Source organism: Pyxicephalus adspersus, chromosome 3, assembly GCF_032062135.1.
Source record: "Pyxicephalus adspersus chromosome 3, UCB_Pads_2.0, whole genome shotgun sequence".
Taxonomy (NCBI): Eukaryota; Metazoa; Chordata; class Amphibia; order Anura; family Pyxicephalidae; genus Pyxicephalus; species Pyxicephalus adspersus.
The window spans coordinates 143,296,185-143,318,682 of NC_092860.1; the positions used below are offsets into that span (position 1 = coordinate 143,296,185).

The 22,498-nt window shown below is 39.8% G+C and overlaps 1 protein-coding gene across 4 annotated transcripts in view; it reads left to right on the forward strand.

Moving 5' to 3' along the window:
* Nucleotides 1-249: 249 nt before the first annotated feature.
* Nucleotides 250-22,498, forward strand: part of IMMT (inner membrane mitochondrial protein) — a 31,239-nt gene continuing 8,990 nt past the window's right edge. Inside the window, exons 1-11 of one of the 4 annotated variants that reach the window (XM_072406609.1) lie at nucleotides 251-422; nucleotides 10,444-10,514; nucleotides 13,822-14,011; nucleotides 14,203-14,317; nucleotides 15,254-15,388; nucleotides 15,928-16,044; nucleotides 16,586-16,722; nucleotides 16,806-16,909; nucleotides 17,965-18,100; nucleotides 19,201-19,330; nucleotides 22,081-22,095. In XM_072406609.1, the coding sequence (XP_072262710.1) occupies nucleotides 378-422; nucleotides 10,444-10,514; nucleotides 13,822-14,011; nucleotides 14,203-14,317; nucleotides 15,254-15,388; nucleotides 15,928-16,044; nucleotides 16,586-16,722; nucleotides 16,806-16,909; nucleotides 17,965-18,100; nucleotides 19,201-19,330; nucleotides 22,081-22,095 (1,195 nt within the window). In that variant the 5' untranslated portion in view covers nucleotides 251-377. Of the gene's footprint in view, nucleotides 423-10,443; nucleotides 10,515-13,821; nucleotides 14,012-14,202; nucleotides 14,318-15,253; nucleotides 15,389-15,927; nucleotides 16,045-16,585; nucleotides 16,723-16,805; nucleotides 16,910-17,964; nucleotides 18,101-19,200; nucleotides 19,331-22,080; nucleotides 22,096-22,498 lie in introns of all 4 variants that reach the window. The other 3 variants (XM_072406610.1, XM_072406612.1, XM_072406611.1) reach the window with 3 other exon arrangements.

The following is a 22,498-nucleotide window of genomic DNA, read 5'->3' on the forward strand; positions in this document are numbered from 1 at the left end:
CCATTGTTGTTAGCATGTAAACTTTTTACAGTAAACAATAATAAAACAGTTTTTTTATACATTATTTTATATGAGAGAACTTAAAATAATGAATCCATGCAGTTGTGTGAGTTAGTAAAAAAAAGTCATTTTTTGTATATTGAGAAAGTCTGCAAAGTGTACAGATTACTTTGTGTTCATAACAAATAAAGTTGTTGATGATTTAAGAAAAAAGAAAAAAAAATGTTCCGCCGCTGTCTGTAGGGGCGTATCCAGAGAAGGGGCGTGGGCGGTGTCAGTGTGCAGTGCGCGGACACTCTCCTCATTCATCCCGGAGCGGGATATGTTGTACTGAGCCGTACACCGGAGACACAGCCTCCCCTCTCATAACAAGGAGAATGCTGCGGGTGTGTAGGAAGGCCCGGGCGGCGGCGCTCGCTCAGGTAAGCGCTGGTAAATGTCGGGCACGTATTCCCTGACCAGGCCGTGCAAAGGATAACTCGGCGTCTTGTGAAGTGTTGGCTCGCTGTCTTATAACATTACTAACCTTACCTTCAGAGTCACAAAATGACTTTTACTGCAGCCAATAGGAGTCCACCGCTGTGCCGGAATACCCAATGACAAGCCGCCGACTTTGGCTTTACAACCAATCAGCTCTTACGCTCATAACCTTTCAACTGTCTAGCGTGTGGTAGGCGGGAGTTTCTGTGAATGACATGAGTTTTGTCAAATGGGGCGCGCTTTTGATGTGATGGGCGTGTGGCTTGGCCAATAGGAGTGCGGAGTTTTGGCAGGTCGGGTAGTGTGCTGCAGGGAGAACCCTGAGGACAGATAGGAGATGAGAGCAGTGTGTGAGTGTAGCGGTGACAGGAGGAGGGAGCTGTGTCTGGGTCACCACACCAAGGTGATCATAGCACTCACAGCTAGGCCGGTGCTGCTCTATCACCAACCCCCAGGAGGACGTGACCTTGCCGAGTGTCACTCCCAGCCTCAGGCCCTCAGTGAGTCACCCAGCCCGAATACCAGGCCCTGGTTATAGTAACATACAACCTATAGAGGAGCCAACATATGGCTGCTATTACACTGCTATTCAACTCTGAATTATCATCACCATGGCATCCTATTGTAAATACTTATTAATAATAGATACAGATATAATGCTATATACAGCTAGAATGCTATAAAGTGATATAATGTCTTATATTGCAATACACAGGTGCCTGCGCTGCTGGATGCAACGCCAACCCCATGCGAGAGTGCGTCATATCAATGTACATATCATAGAACATCTGCACTTTCTTCAGACATGATATGATAAAGCCGAACATGTAAATAAAGCAGAAATTGTTCAATTCAGCTTTTTTGTAATAGCAGCACGGCGGGTCAGTATGATGTTGGAAGCCTGTCAACTACATACAACTACAACTAAACTCCTATATGAGCCTTAAGAAAAGAGGAAGTAAACTCCAAAATGCCTAAAACAAAACATATTACACTTTCCTTCAATCTCGCAGCGCAGATGATCCGTCAGGTGGTGTCTTCCATCAGGTCCCGTGTTGTCCCGGTATCTGTCTCCAAGCACCGCCATCTTCTCCTCTTCCTCAGGGTTTCTTATCCTACGTCACTCAACGCAGGCGCAAAATCGGGTGACCGTAGGTTGGGAAAAAACTTGCCGATCTCACTGAGATCGGAAAATGTTTCTCTTCTCACGAAAAGGCTTCTGTGCATGCCTGAGATGCTCGAGCATGTGCAGAAGGAGCAGCCAAGAGCCTCCTGGGATGCGTGACATAGGTATGCCTGGAGGCTTTGCGCTCCCATTCATTCTTGACTGCCTAGGCAATCAAAAACTAGGGGCCGGTGCTGCAACTTTTTTTTTTTTAAAGACTGAAATTTCTGAGTTTACGCTTTAAACATTTAAAAGGTATTTTCAGCTCTTTACAAATCTGTCTGCAGATTTCACGCTTCAACATTAGCATCAGAAAACCGATCCAAGCAATGATCTGCAGCCAAAGCTGATGTGTATAGGAAGAATTAGGGGAAAAAGAATAGGAGACCAGCAGCACTGAGTGTTTTTTTTTTTTTTAAATATGCTGATTGTTTAATGCAGAACTGTACTAAAAATAATAAAGGAAAACACTCATTTGCTTTACTTTCCCAGAGCCCCCATCCCGCCATACCTGACCCCAAAAGGTCCTGTACTGTCCTGGAATCCTCCTTCCATGCCATCTGGGCAGCATGGTGGCTCAGTGGTTAGCACTCTGGCCTTTGCAGCGCTAGGTCCCAGGTTTGAATCTCGGCCAGGACACTGTCTACATGGAGTTTGCAGGTTCTCCCCGTGTCTGTGTGGGTTTCCTTTCTCCAGGTTCCTCCTACATTCCAAAACATGCAGTTAGGAAAATTAGCTTTCCCCCAAAATTAACCTTGGGCTGTGTTAAAGACATATGACTATGGTAGGGATATTAGATTGTGAGCTCCTTTGAGGGACAGCTAGTCACATGACTGTGGACTTTGTACAGTGCTGCGTAATATGTCGGCGCTAAATAAAGACAAGTTAATAATAATAATAATAATCTTTTTCCTTCTCCTTTTGACCCAAGTCACCTGCACAGTAGATGAAAGGATATGGTCACATCTTCCTGCAAAAAAAAAAAAATCCAAATCATATTCTGTATATTGAGATAAAAAATGATTTGCTTCTATTTAAAAACAATAATCAAATTGAAAAAAAAATGTAGGCAGGTTGTGTTTATGGCAGAAAGGACAAGCAATGTCACTGCTGCAACTAAATAAACCTACCTGTCTGATCAGAAATATTTAAAAGACGCGCCTCTCCTCGCTCTTGCAGCATCGTCACCTGGTCCTCCTCCGGGTTCAGAATCTTTGTCTATCTTGATTGACCTGAGTGATGTTACTTTATTTCTGGCAGCCAGGTGCCTTACATACACAACTTAGTAAATGTAGAGAAAGTAATGCGGAAATATATATACAGAAAGTATGCATTACGGAAAGCGATCAGACAGGTATTATTAATAAACAGGATTTATATAGCGCCAACATATTACGCAGAGCTGTACATTCAATAGTGGTTGCAGGTGACTGATACAGGCAGTGACACAGGAGGAGGAGAGGACCCTGCCCCGAAGAGCTTACAATCTAGGAGATGGGAGAAGTATGTCTGTATGACGGTAGAAGGGGCATCACTTCTCTCTTCTGCAATAAACAAACGTGCCTGCTTGCTGTTCTTCATTTTTAACGTAAAGTTCTGCTTAACAATAATTCACTGAAGTAAGGAAACTGGAATAAAGAGGAAAACCTGAACATTCATTGCAGAGAGGGATAGGATTGTGACCTTCCTATGCAGGAGATTTCCATACCTTCTGCTTTTTTTCTACCATGCGGCCGATGTTAAAGCAAAGCAAAACGAAACTCATGCCACTCACCTATGCCGTCTAATGGCAGGGTGCCACCATCTTCCTATTTCTAATTGTTCTCCCTCCCTTACAATCTTGGGATAAACTTTTTTAAACCCCAAAAAACATTGGCTGGTGTAAGACTTTCAGTTCCTATTTCCACAAACGACTGAATTTCAAAAAATGAAAAGACCTTCATGCTGTGGATGACTATTGCTCATCCGCTATATTGAATATTAAAGCATGGCTTGTTTTTAAATGGCATTATATTCTTAGCCTCTGTCAGGCTTTTGTTGCTGCCTGTGTTCATCTATCTGCTAATTCTGGTCATTATTGCAATCAAGAAAAAAAAGGGAATCCATGATTTCCATAGGAAAATATTATTATCACACAGTATTAATATATACATATACGCAGCACTGTACAAAGTCCATAGTCATGTCAATAGCTGTCCCTCAAAGGAGCTCACAATCTAATGTCCCTACCATGGTCAAATATCTTTAATACAGTCTAACCTCAATTATGGGGGGAAGCCAACTATTCTAACTGCATGTTTTTGGAATGTGGGAGGAAAACCCACACAAACGTGGGGAGAACCTGCAAACTCCTTTAGATAGAGCTCTGGCTGAGGTTCGAACCTGAGACCTAGTACTGCAAAGGCCAGAGTGCTAACCACTGATCCACCGTGCTGGGTATTTCCTCCATTCCTCTAACTTCCTTTTGAATCTCTGGGTAAAAAAGTGAAACATCCCCAGTGTTTTTTTTAAAACATAACAAAAAAAAAATATATATATAACCCGGCTGGGATTTTTACAATTTTAATCATTCCCTACTAATATGTTTTAGTACATTAGCTGTTGCACCCCCTTTATGTAATGCAGTTCACTTTTCATTCACACCCACTTTCTTTTTTTTTTGCACACCTGGATAAGCAGATATTGTACAAATACAAGGGGTGAATGTACTCCTGACCCTTGGTGTGCTTTGTGAATGTCTTCCAGGTCTTTCACAGAAACCGTTCTTCTTTACCTTTGTGACAAAAGACTAGTCACTGTAAGTCCCTCTCCTTGTGTAGGGTGACCGGTCTTGTCCCTCCCCTTCCTATTCTTCCCATTCCCACCTGTTCTAGGTACCTTTGCTTGTTCCTGCATGGACCATGTATAGTGATGACATTACTGCCACTTTTACAAGATTACAACTGGAATTGTAAAGGCATTTCATGCACAAAAGGTGCATTTATGTCCTCTGGTATTATGTCTTCAGGAGCTCATTATAAAGCAATATTTGTGCCCTGAGTTTAGTGTGAGACATGGTCCACGGCTCTGGCAACCGCTGGTCTAGAGGAACTCTTGTTATTTAGTGCCATCCATTGTGTCAGCTGTGTTCATGAAGAATTTCATATACAATACAAATCTAGTTCCTGCCTGGAAAGCATGTACAATAATGTCTCCCCTTGATTTCATGCTGTCCTCCATTATCAGCATTATACGTTTTTTATAGATGGCAAACGGAAGCACAAAATGCACAACACAAGAGAACAGATATCTCTGGACCTCCACTGTTTCACAGAAAAATTTGGATTTGCAATTTTTATGTTTTATTATTAATATTAATATTATTATTATTATTATTAATAATAATACAAAAATAATTTTCTATTAAATTCTTATATTCTGAATAACAATTTTCACCTTTATATTGCACTAAATTCACAGACTGTACTAGAGACATAAAAACAATGGAGGCGCAGCGTGACGTCAGTGTAGTGTTAAGTTGTATGAGGGAACCATTGCCGAGCCGGAGCCGTACGCTTCAGTATTGTTTCCACCGTTACAACAGTCACCGCGCTCCGCAAATACCGATTCTCATCCCATTGTTTTATTTTATTTCTCAGATGATCTAAAGTATTAACTGTGTATTTCCTTTACCGGTTATATTTAATGGCATTAAATAGTTTGAATCACTATCACTTCTTGTTTGGTTTTAGATTCAAATGAATTATATCCATAATGAGCGAGAAAAAGCAAACAAATATTTTGTATTTCTTTAGTAATACCAGAGATAATGCAACTAATGATAATAGTAACAATAGTAATACTTCACTTAACCGTGAGCTGATCAATGAATCAGAGCCGCCACAGTCCTTGTCACCACCATTAGGAAGATCATATTCTTACAAATGCATTTATCTTTTTAAATAAAATTCATATTATTGGTCCACGGGATTTAAAATGATGAATTTAGTGGTCCGTGAGGTCCTGAAAGGTTGGCGACCGCTGCTCTTGATGGTGCTGCTCACCTCTCTCTACAACAGGAGGTGTCAAACTCTGGCCCGCGGGCCAAATCTGGCCCTCAAGGTCCTTTTTTTTTTTTTTTGGCCCCCCAAAAATTCCAAAATTCAACTACAAATACATCTGGGCCGCCCGCGTTACCACCTCACATCATCATTTTCAATACATGCAATATATAGACAATATTCCTGTACATCCATCATGTGACACAAAGCCTAGGCAATGATCACATGGTGCCTGACTACCAGGGGCATTGTGTTTGTTTCAATCCATTAGAGACTGCATTGTGTAATATTTAGTGTCAGACAAACTTGTGATGTGAGAGGATGACCAACACGCAGGCTGCATAGATAGATAGAAAATAGTTTTTTCAACCCTAAAGTATGTGTAGATGGGTTTGTTTTTGTTAGCTATGGATGAAGTAGTAAACTTTCTCAATTTTTTCAATAAATTTCAAGTTTGGCCCCAACTTGGTCTAAGTTTTTAATTTCGGCCCTCTGTGTATTTGAGTTTGACACCCCTGCTCCACAAGGTCATTTAATACAATGTAGAAAGCTGACATTAGGTAATGCCAATTATTACAAGATCAGTGAAAAATGATTTGCAGTATACACAAGAAATGGTAATGACCCTTTATTTTTAGTTCCCAAATACATCCGTGTTATTTTCTACATTCTTATTATTCAGTTTTAATGACAAGTATACAACATCAACAGATGACAAATACAAGAATACTGATTCTGTCACCGAAAGCTCTAACAAAGGAATGCGGCTTAGTATTTTTTCTGTGCTCGTTATCTGAAGTCTAGATCTGGGTAAAAGTGACCTTGAACACTGCAGTTGCTGAAATGTTTCTGCCACTTTCTGAGTTCTTTTCTCTTCCTTCTGTATATTCAGTCCCAATAAACTAGGTTGTAGGTGTGGTATTTTATGCATATTGTACACACTAAAAGAACTCTGCTGAACTTTAAAATATAAAATTAAAATCTCTGAATAAGACACGTATTATTTTCTACACTCCATTAAAGCCCCACCTTTTCCTTCCTAAAATTGCTCTGAGGTCCATTTATAAATGTAGAAGTGTGGTCTCTTGAAAGCTTTCTTAGTGTTAGGCAGCCAGCATTGGGAGGTTGGCCTTCCCATTCTCATTGCTTACTTCAGAAGATTATAGAAAGCCATGATAAAGATTCATAAATACATGTTATATTTTTAGTGAATAGAGGCGCCTGGTGACTCTAAATCAGGGCGGTACAAAAAGATGAATACTTTGACCTTGCTTACACGGTTAGTCGGTACCTTGCACAATAAACACCATCTCGGCAACAGGATTTATATAGCGCCAACATATTGCGAAGCACTGTACATTAAATAGGGGTTGCAACTGACAGACAGATACAGACAGGGACACATGAAGAGGAGAGGACCCTGCCCCAAAGAGCTTACAATCTAAGAGGTGGGGGAAGTATCACACAATAGTAGGGGGATATGGAATGGTGGGTAAGTAATGCAGGTTTAGGAGACAGAAGAAGACGGGTAGGCAAGTTTGAAAAAATGGGTTTTAGGGATCTTTTAAATGAACAGAAAGTAGGAGCAAGCCGAATAGGACGAGGAAGACCATTCCAGGGAGTCAGGGCAGCTCTAGAAAAGTCTTGGAGCCGTGCGTGTGATGAGGTTATGAGTGAGGAAGGCATTAGTAGGTCATTGGAGGAAGGAAGAGAGTGGCTAGGGGGGTATTTTTTCACAGAAAGGTAAATGGTACAAGAACTGTAGAGGGATTGCTACAACGGGCACACTGGCTTACATTCCGTTTTTGACTTTTGCACTGTCTGAAGTCATTGCTTTGGGCTGAAGATACTAGAAAGTCTTAAAGTGAACCTGTATCTTTCTTATGTAGAGCAAAAGTACCTTCCTTATTTAAAGTTGATTTGTGGTCTCATCATAATTTATTCTGTACATACAGCTTTCTTAGTTCCACAAATCCCATTTGATCCTACTAGCCTACTTCACCTAATGCAGCTTCCTGTGCCTGGGGTGCCAACAATGCAGCACTGCTCCAGACTTGGCACTCTTGTATAAGCTGTTTGCTTGCACTATAGTGAGATTAGAAATTGTTAGAGGCTATCGGCTTTCTCATAAGCTTGCAGTTTGTCAGTCGGTACCTGGCCACACATAATCCTGCCACTGCTGGATTTATCGCACTGCGCTAAAGAACTATACCCTGGGGTTACTTACCTGTCTCTTACATCGCGGCCTCTGACGTTTTCTCCTGTCTTCACTTTCACATTCCGATCTTCAGCCATTTTGGTTTGCCAGGATGATATAACTCCCATGTGGAACTTGATGTATTTCCCAGCACCCACAAAGCAAGCTGTGATGGCTTGATATTCCTGGCAGATGGGCATTAGGTATGTATATACTTATTGCAGAAGGGGCATTGTCTATCCCTATTTTACAATAAGCACCCACCTAGTGCCGGATTTTCAAAGTGGATTTTAGTTCCACATTATTTGCTGAAGCTCTCACAATGTGATCAGTGCCTGGGACGGGGAGCGTGTGAGACACAAATCATGGAGGACTTGGCTCAGGCAGGGAAGATAAAGAGTTGTATTTCTCTTAATTCCCTCTGGTTTAAATTGGCAGAAAAAGGAAATGTACAATGATAGCAGAAGGGTGAGATGGTGACAGGATGGAGGCTGGGAAATGTCCAAGAAAAGTAAGAACTAAATTTGGTAAATCTATTTGCAGGTTCCCATTGATGTATTTTATGTGTGCATGGTTTGCTACAATTCAGGCTCAAAATAAAATTCACTGGCAGTCATGTTACTGGTATGTTAAATCTAACCATGGAAAGTTTTAGTCATCAGGAAGAAGGAAGAAAAGGAATGCGTGTGCTGGAAAATGACTTTCTTTGCTGTGATACATTTTACACTGCCTTGTGGTGCTTCTGCCATGTTTAATGTAATATGAATCTGTTCTGGAAATGTTCCTGGTCATTGTGTGTGGTTGTGCATAATTGGTAAGGTAATTTTTTCCTGTCTTGTACTACTGTTGGAGACACTTGTACTTCTCTGTGTGAAAATACTGGATCCAGTGGTGTATTCCATCTGCTTGGAGCTCAGTAATAAAGCATTGTGCAAAGACACAAACTTTTTTTTTTTTTTTTGTATTGTCAGGAGAATCTTTGAAGAATAAATACACTTATCACCCCCTCATTCTTTCCATAGTAGATGCCAACTTACCATATTTAAGGAACTCATGGCCTTGTTGTTTGGATCCACTGGTTGTCTTTTCTTGCTTGCCCAGTCACATAGATTTCCATGGGACTTTATTGCTTCCTGCCTCAGGACCTTGCACATAAAAGTCAGTGTGGTTGTAGTTTCTGGGTGCAGCAAGAAATGTAAAAGGAAATCTTTTGAGATCTCGATAACTGGTCATTTGTAGAGAGGGAGCTAGGTTATGTTAAGCAAGGGGTAAAAGAATGCTCGGGTAAAATTCAAGATAGGGACTGTAGGTTTGTTCTTAAGTTGAATTCGTATGTAAGTCAGAACAGATACATTATTTTAATGAATGCAATTAGGACAGATGTTTGTCTCAACATATTAGGCAGCATGGTGTCAGTTACTGTATAAAATCCTCACTGTGAGTTAAACAAAGCAAAAAAAAAAAATCCTTTTGGAGCCTAGACATTCATTACCTTCTGCAGCAAGCTGTGCTTTGATATGCAAAAAGAAACAACTGCAGAGTTTGTCCTGGTCAATAACAAGTTACAAGATGTTGCAGAAGAATATCAGCTCTTAAGATCACCCACAACCTCAGCTGTGTTTAGCAAAAGATTTCTTCTGCAAGTCATGCAAACCGCCCCCATCCCTCCTTTAGGCCTGTTATGCACACAGTGAAGATGGAATCCCGGTCTTATCCAGGAGGCGTCCGTATGTTGGATGTCCTTAACTTGGGGACTACCTGTATTCTTGAAAACTGTTGTTATCCCCCACCATGTGTCCCATCTACAAAATTCCTCCTGAATAGAGTTTCCACACTTTTGCTTGCATACACTTAACAGTACCAGTATAGCTTGGGTGGAAATGTGAATTTGAAGGTAGAAAATATAAACTATATGGTAGACATTGAAAAGCAGACTTTGGCTCTGTTTTCTTGGAGTGCACAGCACTACTAAAAAAGTGTAAATGTAATCACTAATGTCTTGATTTCTCTTAGAAGTTTAATTAAATTGTTAATTGCACATCTTGTGACATGTATGTATGTATGTATGCATGCACATTAATTGTAACAATGCCTGGTAAGCCTGCCATGAAAGTCCTTGTTCGGGGGTGACAACGCTATGTCTATTTTGTCTTCCTGCCTTGGTACCCGTTACTCTGTATCACATTTTTGAAATAGAGAGAAGTGGCTGTGGGGACGCACATTGCACACATGTAGCCCACTGGTGTCCATATCGGGAAGACTACTGTTAAGGATGGCATGCAGCCACTCAGTGTTCTTCCCAGCCCCTTTTAGCTGGCACTTGGCTTTTTATGGGTTATGGTTACTGAAGAGTTGTCACTATACAGGTGCTGCCACTCGCCTACAGCTTCTGCCATCATTGGGGTGCATGCAGACAGGAAGTGTATTGGCAGCACCAATTAGCTGCAAAGAATAGGAGTTAAAAAGGCAATATATATATTTTTTGACCTATGATGATATAGCAAAGTGAATGTCATTTGTGTAAGTTAACATCTGCTTGAAATCATTGTTTTGTTTTGCAGGAGTGCCTGCGTATTAAGACTTCACTCCATCCCCTGCGTGCTGCCAGAGCGTACTCCACTGAAGCCTCTGGGTAAGACTTATTTGCTGACGGTTTGTACAAAATGTAAAAAAAAAAATTATTTTTTTCTAACTAAATATGAAAGATGGCTTATTATATAAGAGGTATATTATATATTATTGTATAAAAGTCACCAGCCTTTTCAGACTGGCGGACCACTAAAGTTACCGGCTCAGGACCACGCATGTGCGGGAAACCGTGTGTCACTGAAAGGGGAGGAAACTTCCCCTTTAGTAATGTCATGATGACAGAATCCGATCACAGGTCTGAGCCTCTGATAGGAAATTTGGTGGGTTGTGTTTCCAGAGACAACTCGCCCCCTGAGCCTGCCATCCATACAGGAGACACAGTCTGTGCTGGGGGGCACACCGACCAGAGGCGCGGATCACCAGTTGGTGACCACTGGTCTATAATATCTACACTAGAGCTTCAAGGGCAAATCAATTTTTCAGCTACCTACTTAACTGCTTGTTTATACAAATAACTGTGAATTTATTTTATTATTTATATGAAAAAAAAGACGTACAAAGGCATAGGTAGGGAAAGGGAGGTGAGAGTCAAGGTAAACATGATAGAAGTAGAGTACAAAACATAATAAACAATTGGTCCTATAACATGAGGCAACACAATCAAATGTCTTATATGCATGAAGGCTTCATCTTCCGGTGAATACCGGACCCCAATGGGTAGGCTGCATACATCAAGGTACCTGAGAATATCATGGACTACTTAATAAGAATTTATAATCAATTCTAGGGAGGGATCCCCAGCAAAAAAAAAAAAAAAAAGCTGGTATTTAGGCCATTGGATTAAAAGTATCCGTGGAATTAGCTAAAGGAATTTGCCACTTAGAAAAGTTTATTCAGTGTTCGTGAGAAATAATGAAACCTTTTTATATAGGTGGTTTTGCCATTTTTAGTGGTGACGTGAACACTGCTGCTTTTTTGCATCCTTCTTTCTGGGTATGGGCAGCCTGGCTGCATTGTTAGAGCCCATACAGAGGAGTAACGCTTCTCTGCTGCTCAATGTTGGCAGTGTACTGCAGTTAGTTTTGCTGACATGACCACCCTCGTCCCACCCCTGCCTAACTGGCAGCACCTCCTATTAGTAACCCTGCTATCAATCAAACAGTTGGGTGGGGGAAGTATCACTTAAAAAAAGGTAGCAAAACTCTTCTCAGTACTACAGGAGTCCCGTGCATAGGTCTCACATCTTGTAGTTTAATATTATTAAACAGTATTTATATAGCACCAACATATTACGCAGCGCTGTACATTAAATAGGGGTTGTAAAAGACAGACAGATACTGAGGGTGACACACTCTAGGAGGTTATCACATATAAAGACCTTTCCTCATAATGTCACCAGGATTTTCTGTGTGTGGCCAACATAAAGGGGTTATTAAAACTAAATATTTTGTTCTGCAATTTTTATTTATTCTTTTTTTTTTTTTTTATATAAAAGCACTAGAATCCTGTATGACAACATACCCCGTCATTTGCCCATTATTTGCCCATCCTAATACAGAAAGTATTAGATACATATTACTGCCCATCCTAAATACAGAAATACAGTGTACTTGCTTGGCGTGACAGCTTCTTCAGGCCAGGACCCGCCTGGAACAGAGCGGGGCGTGGTTTGGAGTGTGTCCGTGTCCCTAGTGTGTGCAGAGAGTAGTGTGGAGTGCGATCATCACCCAGCAGGTGAGATTGCAATAAAAATAAAAGTGCAGAAATTCTGCAACTAAAAATACTGGTGACAAACTCATTTTAGATGTTTTTTTTTTTTTTTTTTTGAAGATAGGTTAAAGTGTATAGTACTTAGAGCTGAAAAGGAAAGTTATTTTGTTTAGCACATGTGTACTTTTTAAGAAATATATGATACATATATACCGTACCTTACTTCGCCCTTACAGCAACGAGGTGCAGAACTAAAGTGAATTTTTATGTCTTGTTCTGACAGAACAAAGCAACACATTCACAGACCTTTACATTAAGATATAGGTGTTGTGATTGGTGAAACACATGCTCCATGATACCAGTAAGTACTGGGTATCTTTTTTGGTTCCTGTTGCTAAAAGGAGGGGCAGAAGAGTGAACAAAATGCAAATGTATACAATGGTGGATTGGGGGGTGAAAGCTAACAGCTTTTTTTCCCCTGAATAGGCAAAGTCTTATAGACAATAGGGTTAATTGGCTTCCCCCTAAAACTGACTTCAGACTGTATTAATGACATATGACTATGGTAGGGACATTAGATTGTGAGCCTTATTGAGTGACAGCTAGTCACATGATTATGGACTTTAGACAGTGTTGTGTAATATATCAGCGCTATAGCATGACAGCTAGTTTACTGTTTTTCTTTGAAATAATATTGAAATAAATATTTATAAACATACACCCCACTGATGCCTCAATTAATGTAGTTTTATTGGTGTTCATTTTGAGTATTAAAACTTGACAGTAGCTGCAGCATTTTCCACCCTCAACAATATATGTTCGAGTCAATCAATTTTTCCTGTTTTCCAAGGTAAAAATAGGTATCTCGACTTATACGCGCATCGACTTATACTTGAGTATATACGGTAAGCCCTCTTGATTTACCAGGCTGGAATGACATAACGTCTGTGCAGGTGCCTTGGAGTTCTTTCAGTCCTGGTAGCTGTAGGGGAAGCTGAATATCCTGGAACATAATTTTTGTCAGTTTAGGAAGGTGATAAAGCAGGTGAATGTTTTTATTGAAGAAGGAACAAAGTCTTATCTCTTTCTGCAAAAAAAAAAAATAAATTAGTGGTTTAACTCTCTTTTAACGCTTTCTATAACACTAATTTATTAATGAAAACTATAACGGTTTCTTTCATTGATAAATTAATTTAGAGGAGCACCCAAGCTTTCTGATAGGTGAGTCTTGCAGACTCTCCCTATACACTTTGCTCACCATCATGTAAAAACAAGTCTGTGCCAGGAGTAGATAATGTGTATGTGCATGAGTTGCATTATCCTGGCCCTGCAAACCAAAAGGTTGAGGACTCCAAACCTGGAGAAAGACCAGGAGAAGAAGGTCGCGGAGGAGAGAGCTGACTTAGCAGCGCTGGAAATGATCGCTTTTTTAGTTAAGTTGCATTATTTTCAAATATACTGTATCTATTGATACAGTGGCTAGGACAGACATGGTTTGTGCACTAAACCTTCCTATCTCAAAAACATAGGAGGCGTTTGTAATACACAGGGAAAAAGCTAATTGGTAATTTTCATGTATGCTCTACATTTGATGATCTTGATTTGATGTTGGCTAATCGCATGTCTCTGTCTTTGTGCAGACCTTCAGCTGGGAAAATCATTGGAGCAGGGCTGCTGTTTGCTGTAGGTGGAATTGGAGGCACAGTGCTCTATGCCCAATGGGACCCAAAGTTCCGTGAAAATGTTGAGAAGTCCATACCATATTCAGACAAACTTTTTGATCTTGCACTAGGACCTTCACCAAACAACCTGCCTGTGCCAAAGAAACCGGTAAGCCAAAACATTTCTTCCTGATGGGATTTATCAATATATCAAAATGTGAAGTTTTTCTTTTCTGCATGTAAGTGCACCAGGAAAGGGTTTGGTCCTTTTGTTACTGTGATAGATGTGCTATGTGGAATAACATCTTAATTTCTGTTTACTTTGAAGATTTTCATTTAAAGAAACAATTTTACTTTTAGCAGGTAATGCCTGGGCCCTTACAATTATCTACAGTTTCCGAAGTAATGAAAGAATCCAAACAGCCTAAGAGAGAGACTGTAGAAGCTCCACCAGTTGTTCCTCAAAGTGCAGAAGGTAAATCGAAGATATGACAGGATGGGAAACCCGTATCCTACATTACCTGTGTTCTCTATAACCTCAAACCGTGCAGACGGAGGAGATTGAGGACCTTGCATAAACTGTGCTGTCATATGGGGTTGGTCTCAGTGCTAACTTGCAGTCACAATTTCAATCAATGATCAACACTATTCAAAGTGATTATTCCTTTCAAAACAAAGCCTTTCTATAGCCCAACTGAACCCCCGTTTATTTATAGTAATGCACCTGATCTTTATTTTACTCCTTATTTAACTGTTCGGTGCTGCAAACAGAGATGATACCGCCTCTCATGCCCTTACCCGGCACTCAGACAAAGCAAAGGCCTGGCTCCTTCACAGTCTGACCCAGGAGTGCTTAGAATGCTTTATTTCCCTTGCTGTTGAGCGCAGTCGACAGTTTGCATGCTCTTCCATTGCTTAGTGTTCATCATATATATATATATATATGGGTGTAGACTATTTATCAAGAAGAAAGGCAAAGAATAGAAACCCTGGTACAACGAGGCAATCGGATGTTCCCTGGATCAACAGTCTCTGTTATCTTTACTTTAAAGCTTTAATCCCCAGTTATATTCTGTGCTTCTCAAAATCATACAGATTTTGTTTTAAAGCAATCCATAGTAGTTTTAGGGAGCCTATTCCACATTTTACAGACCTCTACAGTGAAGAATCCCTTCCTTAACCCGGAGATTAAACTTCTTTTCCTCCAGACAAAACGAGTGCCACCTTGTTCTGTATAATGATCTTAAAGTGAAAAATTGGGAAGAGAGTTCTCTAATGGACCATTTAATTATTAATACAAGGTGATCATATCCCCTCGAGGGATATTATTATTATATATATAAAAATAATATATAAATATAGTGTCTGTGTCCCATTCTTTGTGTTCATGTACTTGTTTCTTTCCTGCTAGCTTCATCACACGTAGCACAGATTATTTCTGCAACCGGTGATGCAGTTTCAGTACCGGCTCCTGCTGTGCATGAAGAGGAGACCTCCGTGGCACTGGAGGCAACAGAGCAAAAACCAGAACACCATGGCGGCTCAGGTAGTGCACAACTGCTCAATCTAGTGTTAGCACTTTGAAAATGTCTGAACAATGTATGTCACATTATTTGTAATGACCTTGTGATCAATAACTTAGCTGTGTGATAAGTAAAGGCCTCTGTAAAGAATAGCCCTGTAAAGAAACTAACTGGTATTGATTAGTAAGTTACAAACCTTTAGCTTGTCAGTCTGGACACCTACTCCTGCTCACTGCTGTGTGTGTGCACAGCACTACTTCTGTTGCTAAAACACTTCCACTATAACCTGCAGTGTCTGGTGTGCATACACTGAGACACAAAGAAAGAATATTTAAAGGTAAAGTAACCTATTCTTTACTCTAATAGGCTTTTGAATCGGTGTAACTGGATTTGATGTTTTAGACTGTCATACAGGAGCCTTTACTTAGACTTGAGCCCAGATTATAATTTATGGAGGTTATACCACAGCACAACAAACTTATTTAGGCCATGAGGAGCTTCTGCTTTATATTTAAAAAAGCGGGTTAATGTTACTTTTTTTTTTTTTTGGTCCACCTAAAAGCTGACCACTGTAAAGAGTGTGACCATGAGGAAAAGCATCACCTGAAGGAACGGCCTCCAGAGGAGGTGGCTGCTCGTCTTGTCAAGCAAGAGAAAGAAGAGAGGGAGAAAATAGACTGTAAGTTAATTTATTGTACAGCGCTGCATAATATGTTAGCGCTATATAAATCCTGTTTAATATTAATAAAAATTTGGGTACACATGCTGAATATTATTTGCTAAAAAATGTTGGTGATCCTTTTTATTGACTGTAGAACAAATAAACTTTGTGCAGACAATGTTGTTGTGCTCTACAGAAAGGGTACTATGTTGCATATTCTAGGAGTAGCTTTTATTACACCCCCCACTGTGCCTATTACCTTAATTGGTTGGCCATTAAGGCAGTTCATTGTATTGATAGAGGGTTAAGAATATGTGGGTGCAGGAGACTGTGGTCAGTCATCCTTTGTGCCTCACCTGCTTAGCACAAGAATTCCGATCGGGAGTTTTAACTCTACTGAATACTTTTAGGTCTGGCTTACTAGGTTTTGAATCAAGGATAATGGCCACTGGGTACCTTTAAAAGCAAATTGTCTCTGACCACTCCCATGTATAAAAATCACACACCCATCATACTGAATGTGTCTTATTTTACTTTATGGAATTATGTTATTGTACAGCTATATCGGCAATCCTGGAGAAATCCCTAAGTAGCACTGCCCAGGTTACACTCCAAGCCATTACTTCTCAGGAGGCTGCAGTGCAAGCTGTCAATTTTCATGCCCAGAAACTGCGAGAGGCCATGGAGGACTCCCAGGTGAGCGGAAGCCCTTAAGGTGCTCTGTTCTCCAAATGAGTTGTTGTTTGCTTTCATGTTAATTGCTTTTGGTTCTTCTACAGGTTTCTGCAGAACATAAGTCCTTGCAGTGGAGGGATTTGGAGGATGCTTTGAAGGTGCGCAGCAAAGCTGTGGATGAGGCAGCTGATAGTCTTCTCAAAGCAAAGTTCGTATTCATGTTTTTTTTACTACATCAGCTTCAGCTATTGTTGCTTCTGTGTTTAAACACACCTCCTTTCTGCTGTGCATTGAAGTTTACCAAACAAAACATTGGCTGGTTACAGCAGCCATTGAAGGTTATATAGTTATGCTTTGAGTATAAATGCAGCACTGTTCTGGAAAAACGATGGGTATGAAAATGATTAACTTCCCCCTGACACAGACTTATTGCATGCTTCAGATAGAGGGTATCAATGGCTATGGTTAGTCCTACGTCCCTTATGACACATGTATTTTAAACTCCTGGGGACTTGGTAGAAATTATTTCTGGACACAACGGTCTCCCTCATTCTGCTTGTGGGAATGTATGCAGAATGTATTCTCAGTTGCAATATATGCAGAAGATTTGGAAAGTGTTGGAAGACAGCTTTTATTGTACACAAATTGGTGGAAGGAGTAACCTAGGTGCCCTAAAAGCCTAATATGGCTAACCAGATAATGATGGAAACTCATAGTACATTTACAATTCACTTATTACCCTTTAATAACTGGGTAGAAGACTCTTTGGTCCAACTCTTAGCAAAGAATGTTTTGCAGTTCTGATACTGCATCTTTCATGACATAAAAGGTGATCAAATTCCACCTAGATAACTGCCATTTTAGATTTATTGAGAGGAGTCTTCTGCATGTTTTTGATGCAACATTGACATGTGGATTGTCCCATATTTCTTAAACTATATTCAATATACAGAGTTTTAAATTCTGCTAGTTTTTGTGTATTGTTGAGCATCCGCTAACATTTCATGACAAACCATTTTTGTATCAGTACAATTTTTCCTACCAGGATGCCCCTTGTAAGCACATGAGCAATTTAGCACACATTACTTGCTCCTTGTGCTTCTACTCCCTTTTCAAATCAGAACTTTGCTGTAGAGATTCCAAGAGTCTGTTTACAGCCTTGTCTTTTGTATCTGTCTAAATTAGCTTTTAACTATTACAATCATATGCACATGGGACATTTTCTTCTGCTGTATTTTAAGATTTTTGTTTTTCTAATTGTAGAGAGGAGCTAGAACGCATGAAGAGTGTTATTGATGACAGTAAAAAGAATGCTGTGAACGGTGCAAAGCCTTACATCATTTCAGCTGAAGAAAACCTCCATCGTATGATTGTGGACCTGGACAACGTTGTTAAAAAAGTACAGCTTCTTCTACTTTGCATGAGCTAGATTACTGGAAAATGCTAGTTTTCTACAAAAAACTTTGCATGCTTGATACCAAAAGCTAACACTAAAATGTAACCTTCCCTTAACTCAAACCTACTGTACCTCACTGTAAATTCTACTCCCCTCTACTTACCATCACTGGTAATGCTTATCACTGAAACAAAAATCCAAAAGAACAAAAAAACTGTAGAGTAATGGGGCAACTGTCTAAAGGGAATTTTCATTGCTTTGGGGGATTTCCAGTAACTTCTTGGATCTCTCTGGCCTCAGAGAGTAAAGGAAATCTTAATAAAATGTACATAGACAGCACAATAGTAACCTGACAGGGTTTAACCCTTCCCCATGCAAGCAATACATACCGTTAAAAACTTTACATATCGTTAAGTGTTCTTTCAGTTTTACCAAAATCCCTCAGGGGGATCTATGCACATTGATATGAGCTTTAACACTTATTCCTTAATAAATTGGAAGTCCTTTCCATACTGAACCATAAATTGGAGGTTCTGCGTCTATACCCACCTGCTGAACATTTAATGTTTTAATGAGAAGTTGCAGCATCTGTATAATTCATTTTAGGGATTATTTCAACAAAATTAAATTTTCACTAAAGGGGATCCGTGATAGAATTGGCCAACTGATCACACAAGCACAATATTCAAGGGGACCTCCTGTGCATTACCAGTGTACAGATTGCCTCCAGGTTGATATAGCATAATATAAACTTTATATAGTTCTTTCGTGAGCAGTTTTAGAAAATTTCAGCAAATTCAGATTGAAATGTAAAAGTCACTTTTACTGACCATAAATTTACATAAAGTGGCTTTTTTGACAGAATTGCAGTCCAACTTTTGTTGGATGTAAAAAATAAAAAATATATCAAATCGCAGGGTTAAGTGAAATATACATTTGTAATATTGTACAGACACCAACCATAAAATGTGGGTGTGCTGTACAAAAAAGGAACACAATTACATACAGTAAGCACACTTGCATACACTCTTCTCAAGGATGAATGGAGTATTATCTTGAAAGCAGGAAGGTGAAAGTTGATGATATCCTTGTGTTCATTGCAGGTACAGGCAGCCCAGTCAGAAGCAAAGATCGTGGCTCAGTACCATGAACTGGTGGCCCTGGCAAGAGAAGACTTCCAGAAAGAGTTAGACAGTGTCACCCCGGAGGTACAGCCTGGCTGGAAGGGCCTCAGTAAGTGTCGTTCTTTTCTATCAGGCGTTGTCTGATCGCCGAATGCATTATCCTCTCCACTATGTATGTCTAATACACAGCTGCTTATGGCTTTAGCTGTGTCACTTTATGTGTAAGGTATGCTGAAGGTTTGATCTTTCTAGTTTTTTCAGGGCATCACTTTGTCTGTAAACATACAGCACAGTTCTTTTTTGTTTCTTCTTTTGATGATTTCACATTCTTTCATAGTTCTCACTTTTTAATTAGAACTGGTACTGTATGTTTTATTGCCTTGTGGTTTTGGTTGTTTTGTTGTTCAGCAATCGAGGTGCCTTATGGTGGCTGAAAATGATTTCTAACTGCATACTTCTGATCATATGCTTCAGCTTTTTTTTTTTTCATCTGCTTTCTCTTCCCCGCTCTTAATAAGTCCAATCAGTTGTGCGGTGGTGATCAGCTCGTCCTGTTTTCTTCATCATTTAAAACACAAAAAACAAAAAATTAATTTCACCTTAAAATGGTTCAATTACTTGAAAATAACTTTAAACACACAATAGGAGGCGGGATATGGAATGGCGGGTGAGTAGTAAGGGTTTAAAAGACAGAAGAAGATGGGTTTTGAGTGCTTTTTCAATGAGCAGAAAGTAGGAGCAAGCTGAATAGGACGAGGAAGACCATTCCAGAGAGCCGGGTTAGCTCTAGAAAAGTCTTGGAGCCGTGCGTGTGATGAGGTTATGAGTGAGGAAGTCATTAGTAGGTCATTGGAGCAGTGAAGAGTGCGGCTGGGGGAGTATTTTTCTACCAGGTCAGAAAAGTAAGTGGGACAAGAGCTGTGGAGGGATTTGAATACAGTAATCTAAATCTCGTCAGAATAGCACAGTTGGATAACAGCGGAAGTCTACCACAGTATGTTTCAGGCAAGCATGTTCCTTGGTAGGACCTGCTCATTGTTTCTGGGTGGGTTTGGCCAGAGTAATACACTTCTTTTTATGTGAGAACCCTAAACTTCCCGGCATGATAGAGAGCTGCACAACACTGGTTTTATATTTGCTTAAAAGAAGAAAGTAAACAAGAAAATGAAAATGAAGTTTCTGTTCTACTCTTTAGAAATAGACATAGGCATTCTTAGTAAGTGGTATGTTTTTCATCCATAGGATTAAATCGTAATTTCATTATTATAACTGAGCTCATTTCTCTAAAATATGGCAACTAACCAGAATGTAATTGTATTTAACAGCATGTTGATTTGGGTAATTGCTTTTATTGCTGCATGATGGCAGCAGATTTTAAAATGTATACTGCATGCCAGAAAGCAAAGCAGAATCATTGCATGCTTACTGTAATTGGAAGTCAAGCAGACATTGTAGGAGTTTATCAGAAATACTAGTGGAAACTTGGGGGAAAAAAAGCTCTCCTGCAATTGTTATATTCTTTGAAGAGAAATGGTACTGATAATAATTACTGCAAATTCACTGCATCTTTACAGTGGAAAACTAAGGAAGGGTCCCCTGTGAGCTTGTAGAATATTGTCCCTGAGACATTTGCCCATTTTAGAATATGAGAGATTTACAGTTTGCAGATTTGCAATCTTTCTGCCCCTCTACAATTACCTATCGGTGGTGGAGACAAATTTCGGAGAGGTGGTTAAAGGTTATGTAAATAATACAAGTGTAAAATAAAAAAAAGCAAAGAGCAAGGATAAGATGACTATCCATAGGAACAGGTCAGGTCTGTTTGTACCAACAATGGCTGACCTATTGCTATACAGCCTAACCATAAAATTGTCCAGTGGCTCCTAGATTTGGCTGGCAGTCTCCTGAACGCTGCGAGAATGTAGTGTAATTCTATATTTTGCTACAGTAATCTATGGGGCTTTCAAGGTTATATGTAATATAATACCTCTGTGTGGTTATTTTAGTTGTTTGTGTTACATAATGTCCAAAGAGTTTGATTCAAAGCTTTAAACTGTTAGAAGCCAGCTTTGTTTTCTTATACTTTGATGACTGCTAAAGCTTTGTAAATACCTGCAGAGGTCCGCTAAGCTGCCAAGGGTCAAATCATAGCCAGCAGGTCATTAGGATCTGTATTGCAATTCTTCTATAATGCAGCAGACAAAACCTTTATAGGTGTTAAAGTTGCATGATGCTTGGCCTGATGATCGGATAGGTCGGAGTTGGCTTTTCTCAATTTAATGCTTTATCAAAGTGACGTCATTGCAATAAACTATTTAATAGGAAACCAACATCTCTACTTTTCTCTTTGCTTTACCCATGGCATTTCTCCCATAGTGGATACCATTTCTCATAATTTCATAGGAACAGTTATGACCCTAAATGCATCATACAACTTCATTTCTGGGGCTGTCCAAGACTTTTGTGTCCGATTCTAACCAAACATTAAATATTGAATCTTTTTAAAAAGTCATTTTGGTTGCATTGAAAATAGTATATGGGCAGATTTCCCAGTCTTCTGGTTTTACAGGGAGCAGCTTCTGTTACTGCACACTTCACCTGCAGAAATGGCAGCATGGCTATTCTATAGAACTATTCTGCTCCATTTTCTATAGCCATGTTACTGCCGTTTCGGTAATAACAGAAGGTGGGTACTGCCGTGTTACATGGAGAGGTATCTGGGAGCTATGCCATGGCTTAGGTCTGTGAGTGTGTGATGCTGGGAGGGGGAGGGTTGCATTTTTGCATGTGGGAATGTTTTGTGTATAACTTTGTGCAGACCGGCCTTAACCTCTCTAAACCTCCTTTTTTCTGTTGCAGAGATTTCCGATGTAGGTGAGTCTTGTTTCTGTCTCTAGCACCCTCACAATCTCTCCCTTTTGTCTGTCATTGTCTCTGCATGCCACACATGTATGTCACCTGAATTATCACAACCCTTCTACTTGTCACGAGGCAATATAATTTGTATGTCACGTGCCATTTTTTATCTGTTAAGTCATCCTGTGCACAATGTGAACTTCTTTTAGCGGGCATGCTGCCACTCTGTGTAGCCCTATCATTGAGCCCATATGAGTGGGTAAGTTGTAATTTACTTGTAATGTTGAACTGAAACTTTCACAGTGCTTATCTGTGGTCTCTTTTTTTTTGTCCCATAACTGAGACATTTTAAACAATTAAATATTACAAGGTAAATAGATAGTTACCTTTAACTTAACTAAAAAAAAAGGGCAGCAAGCAG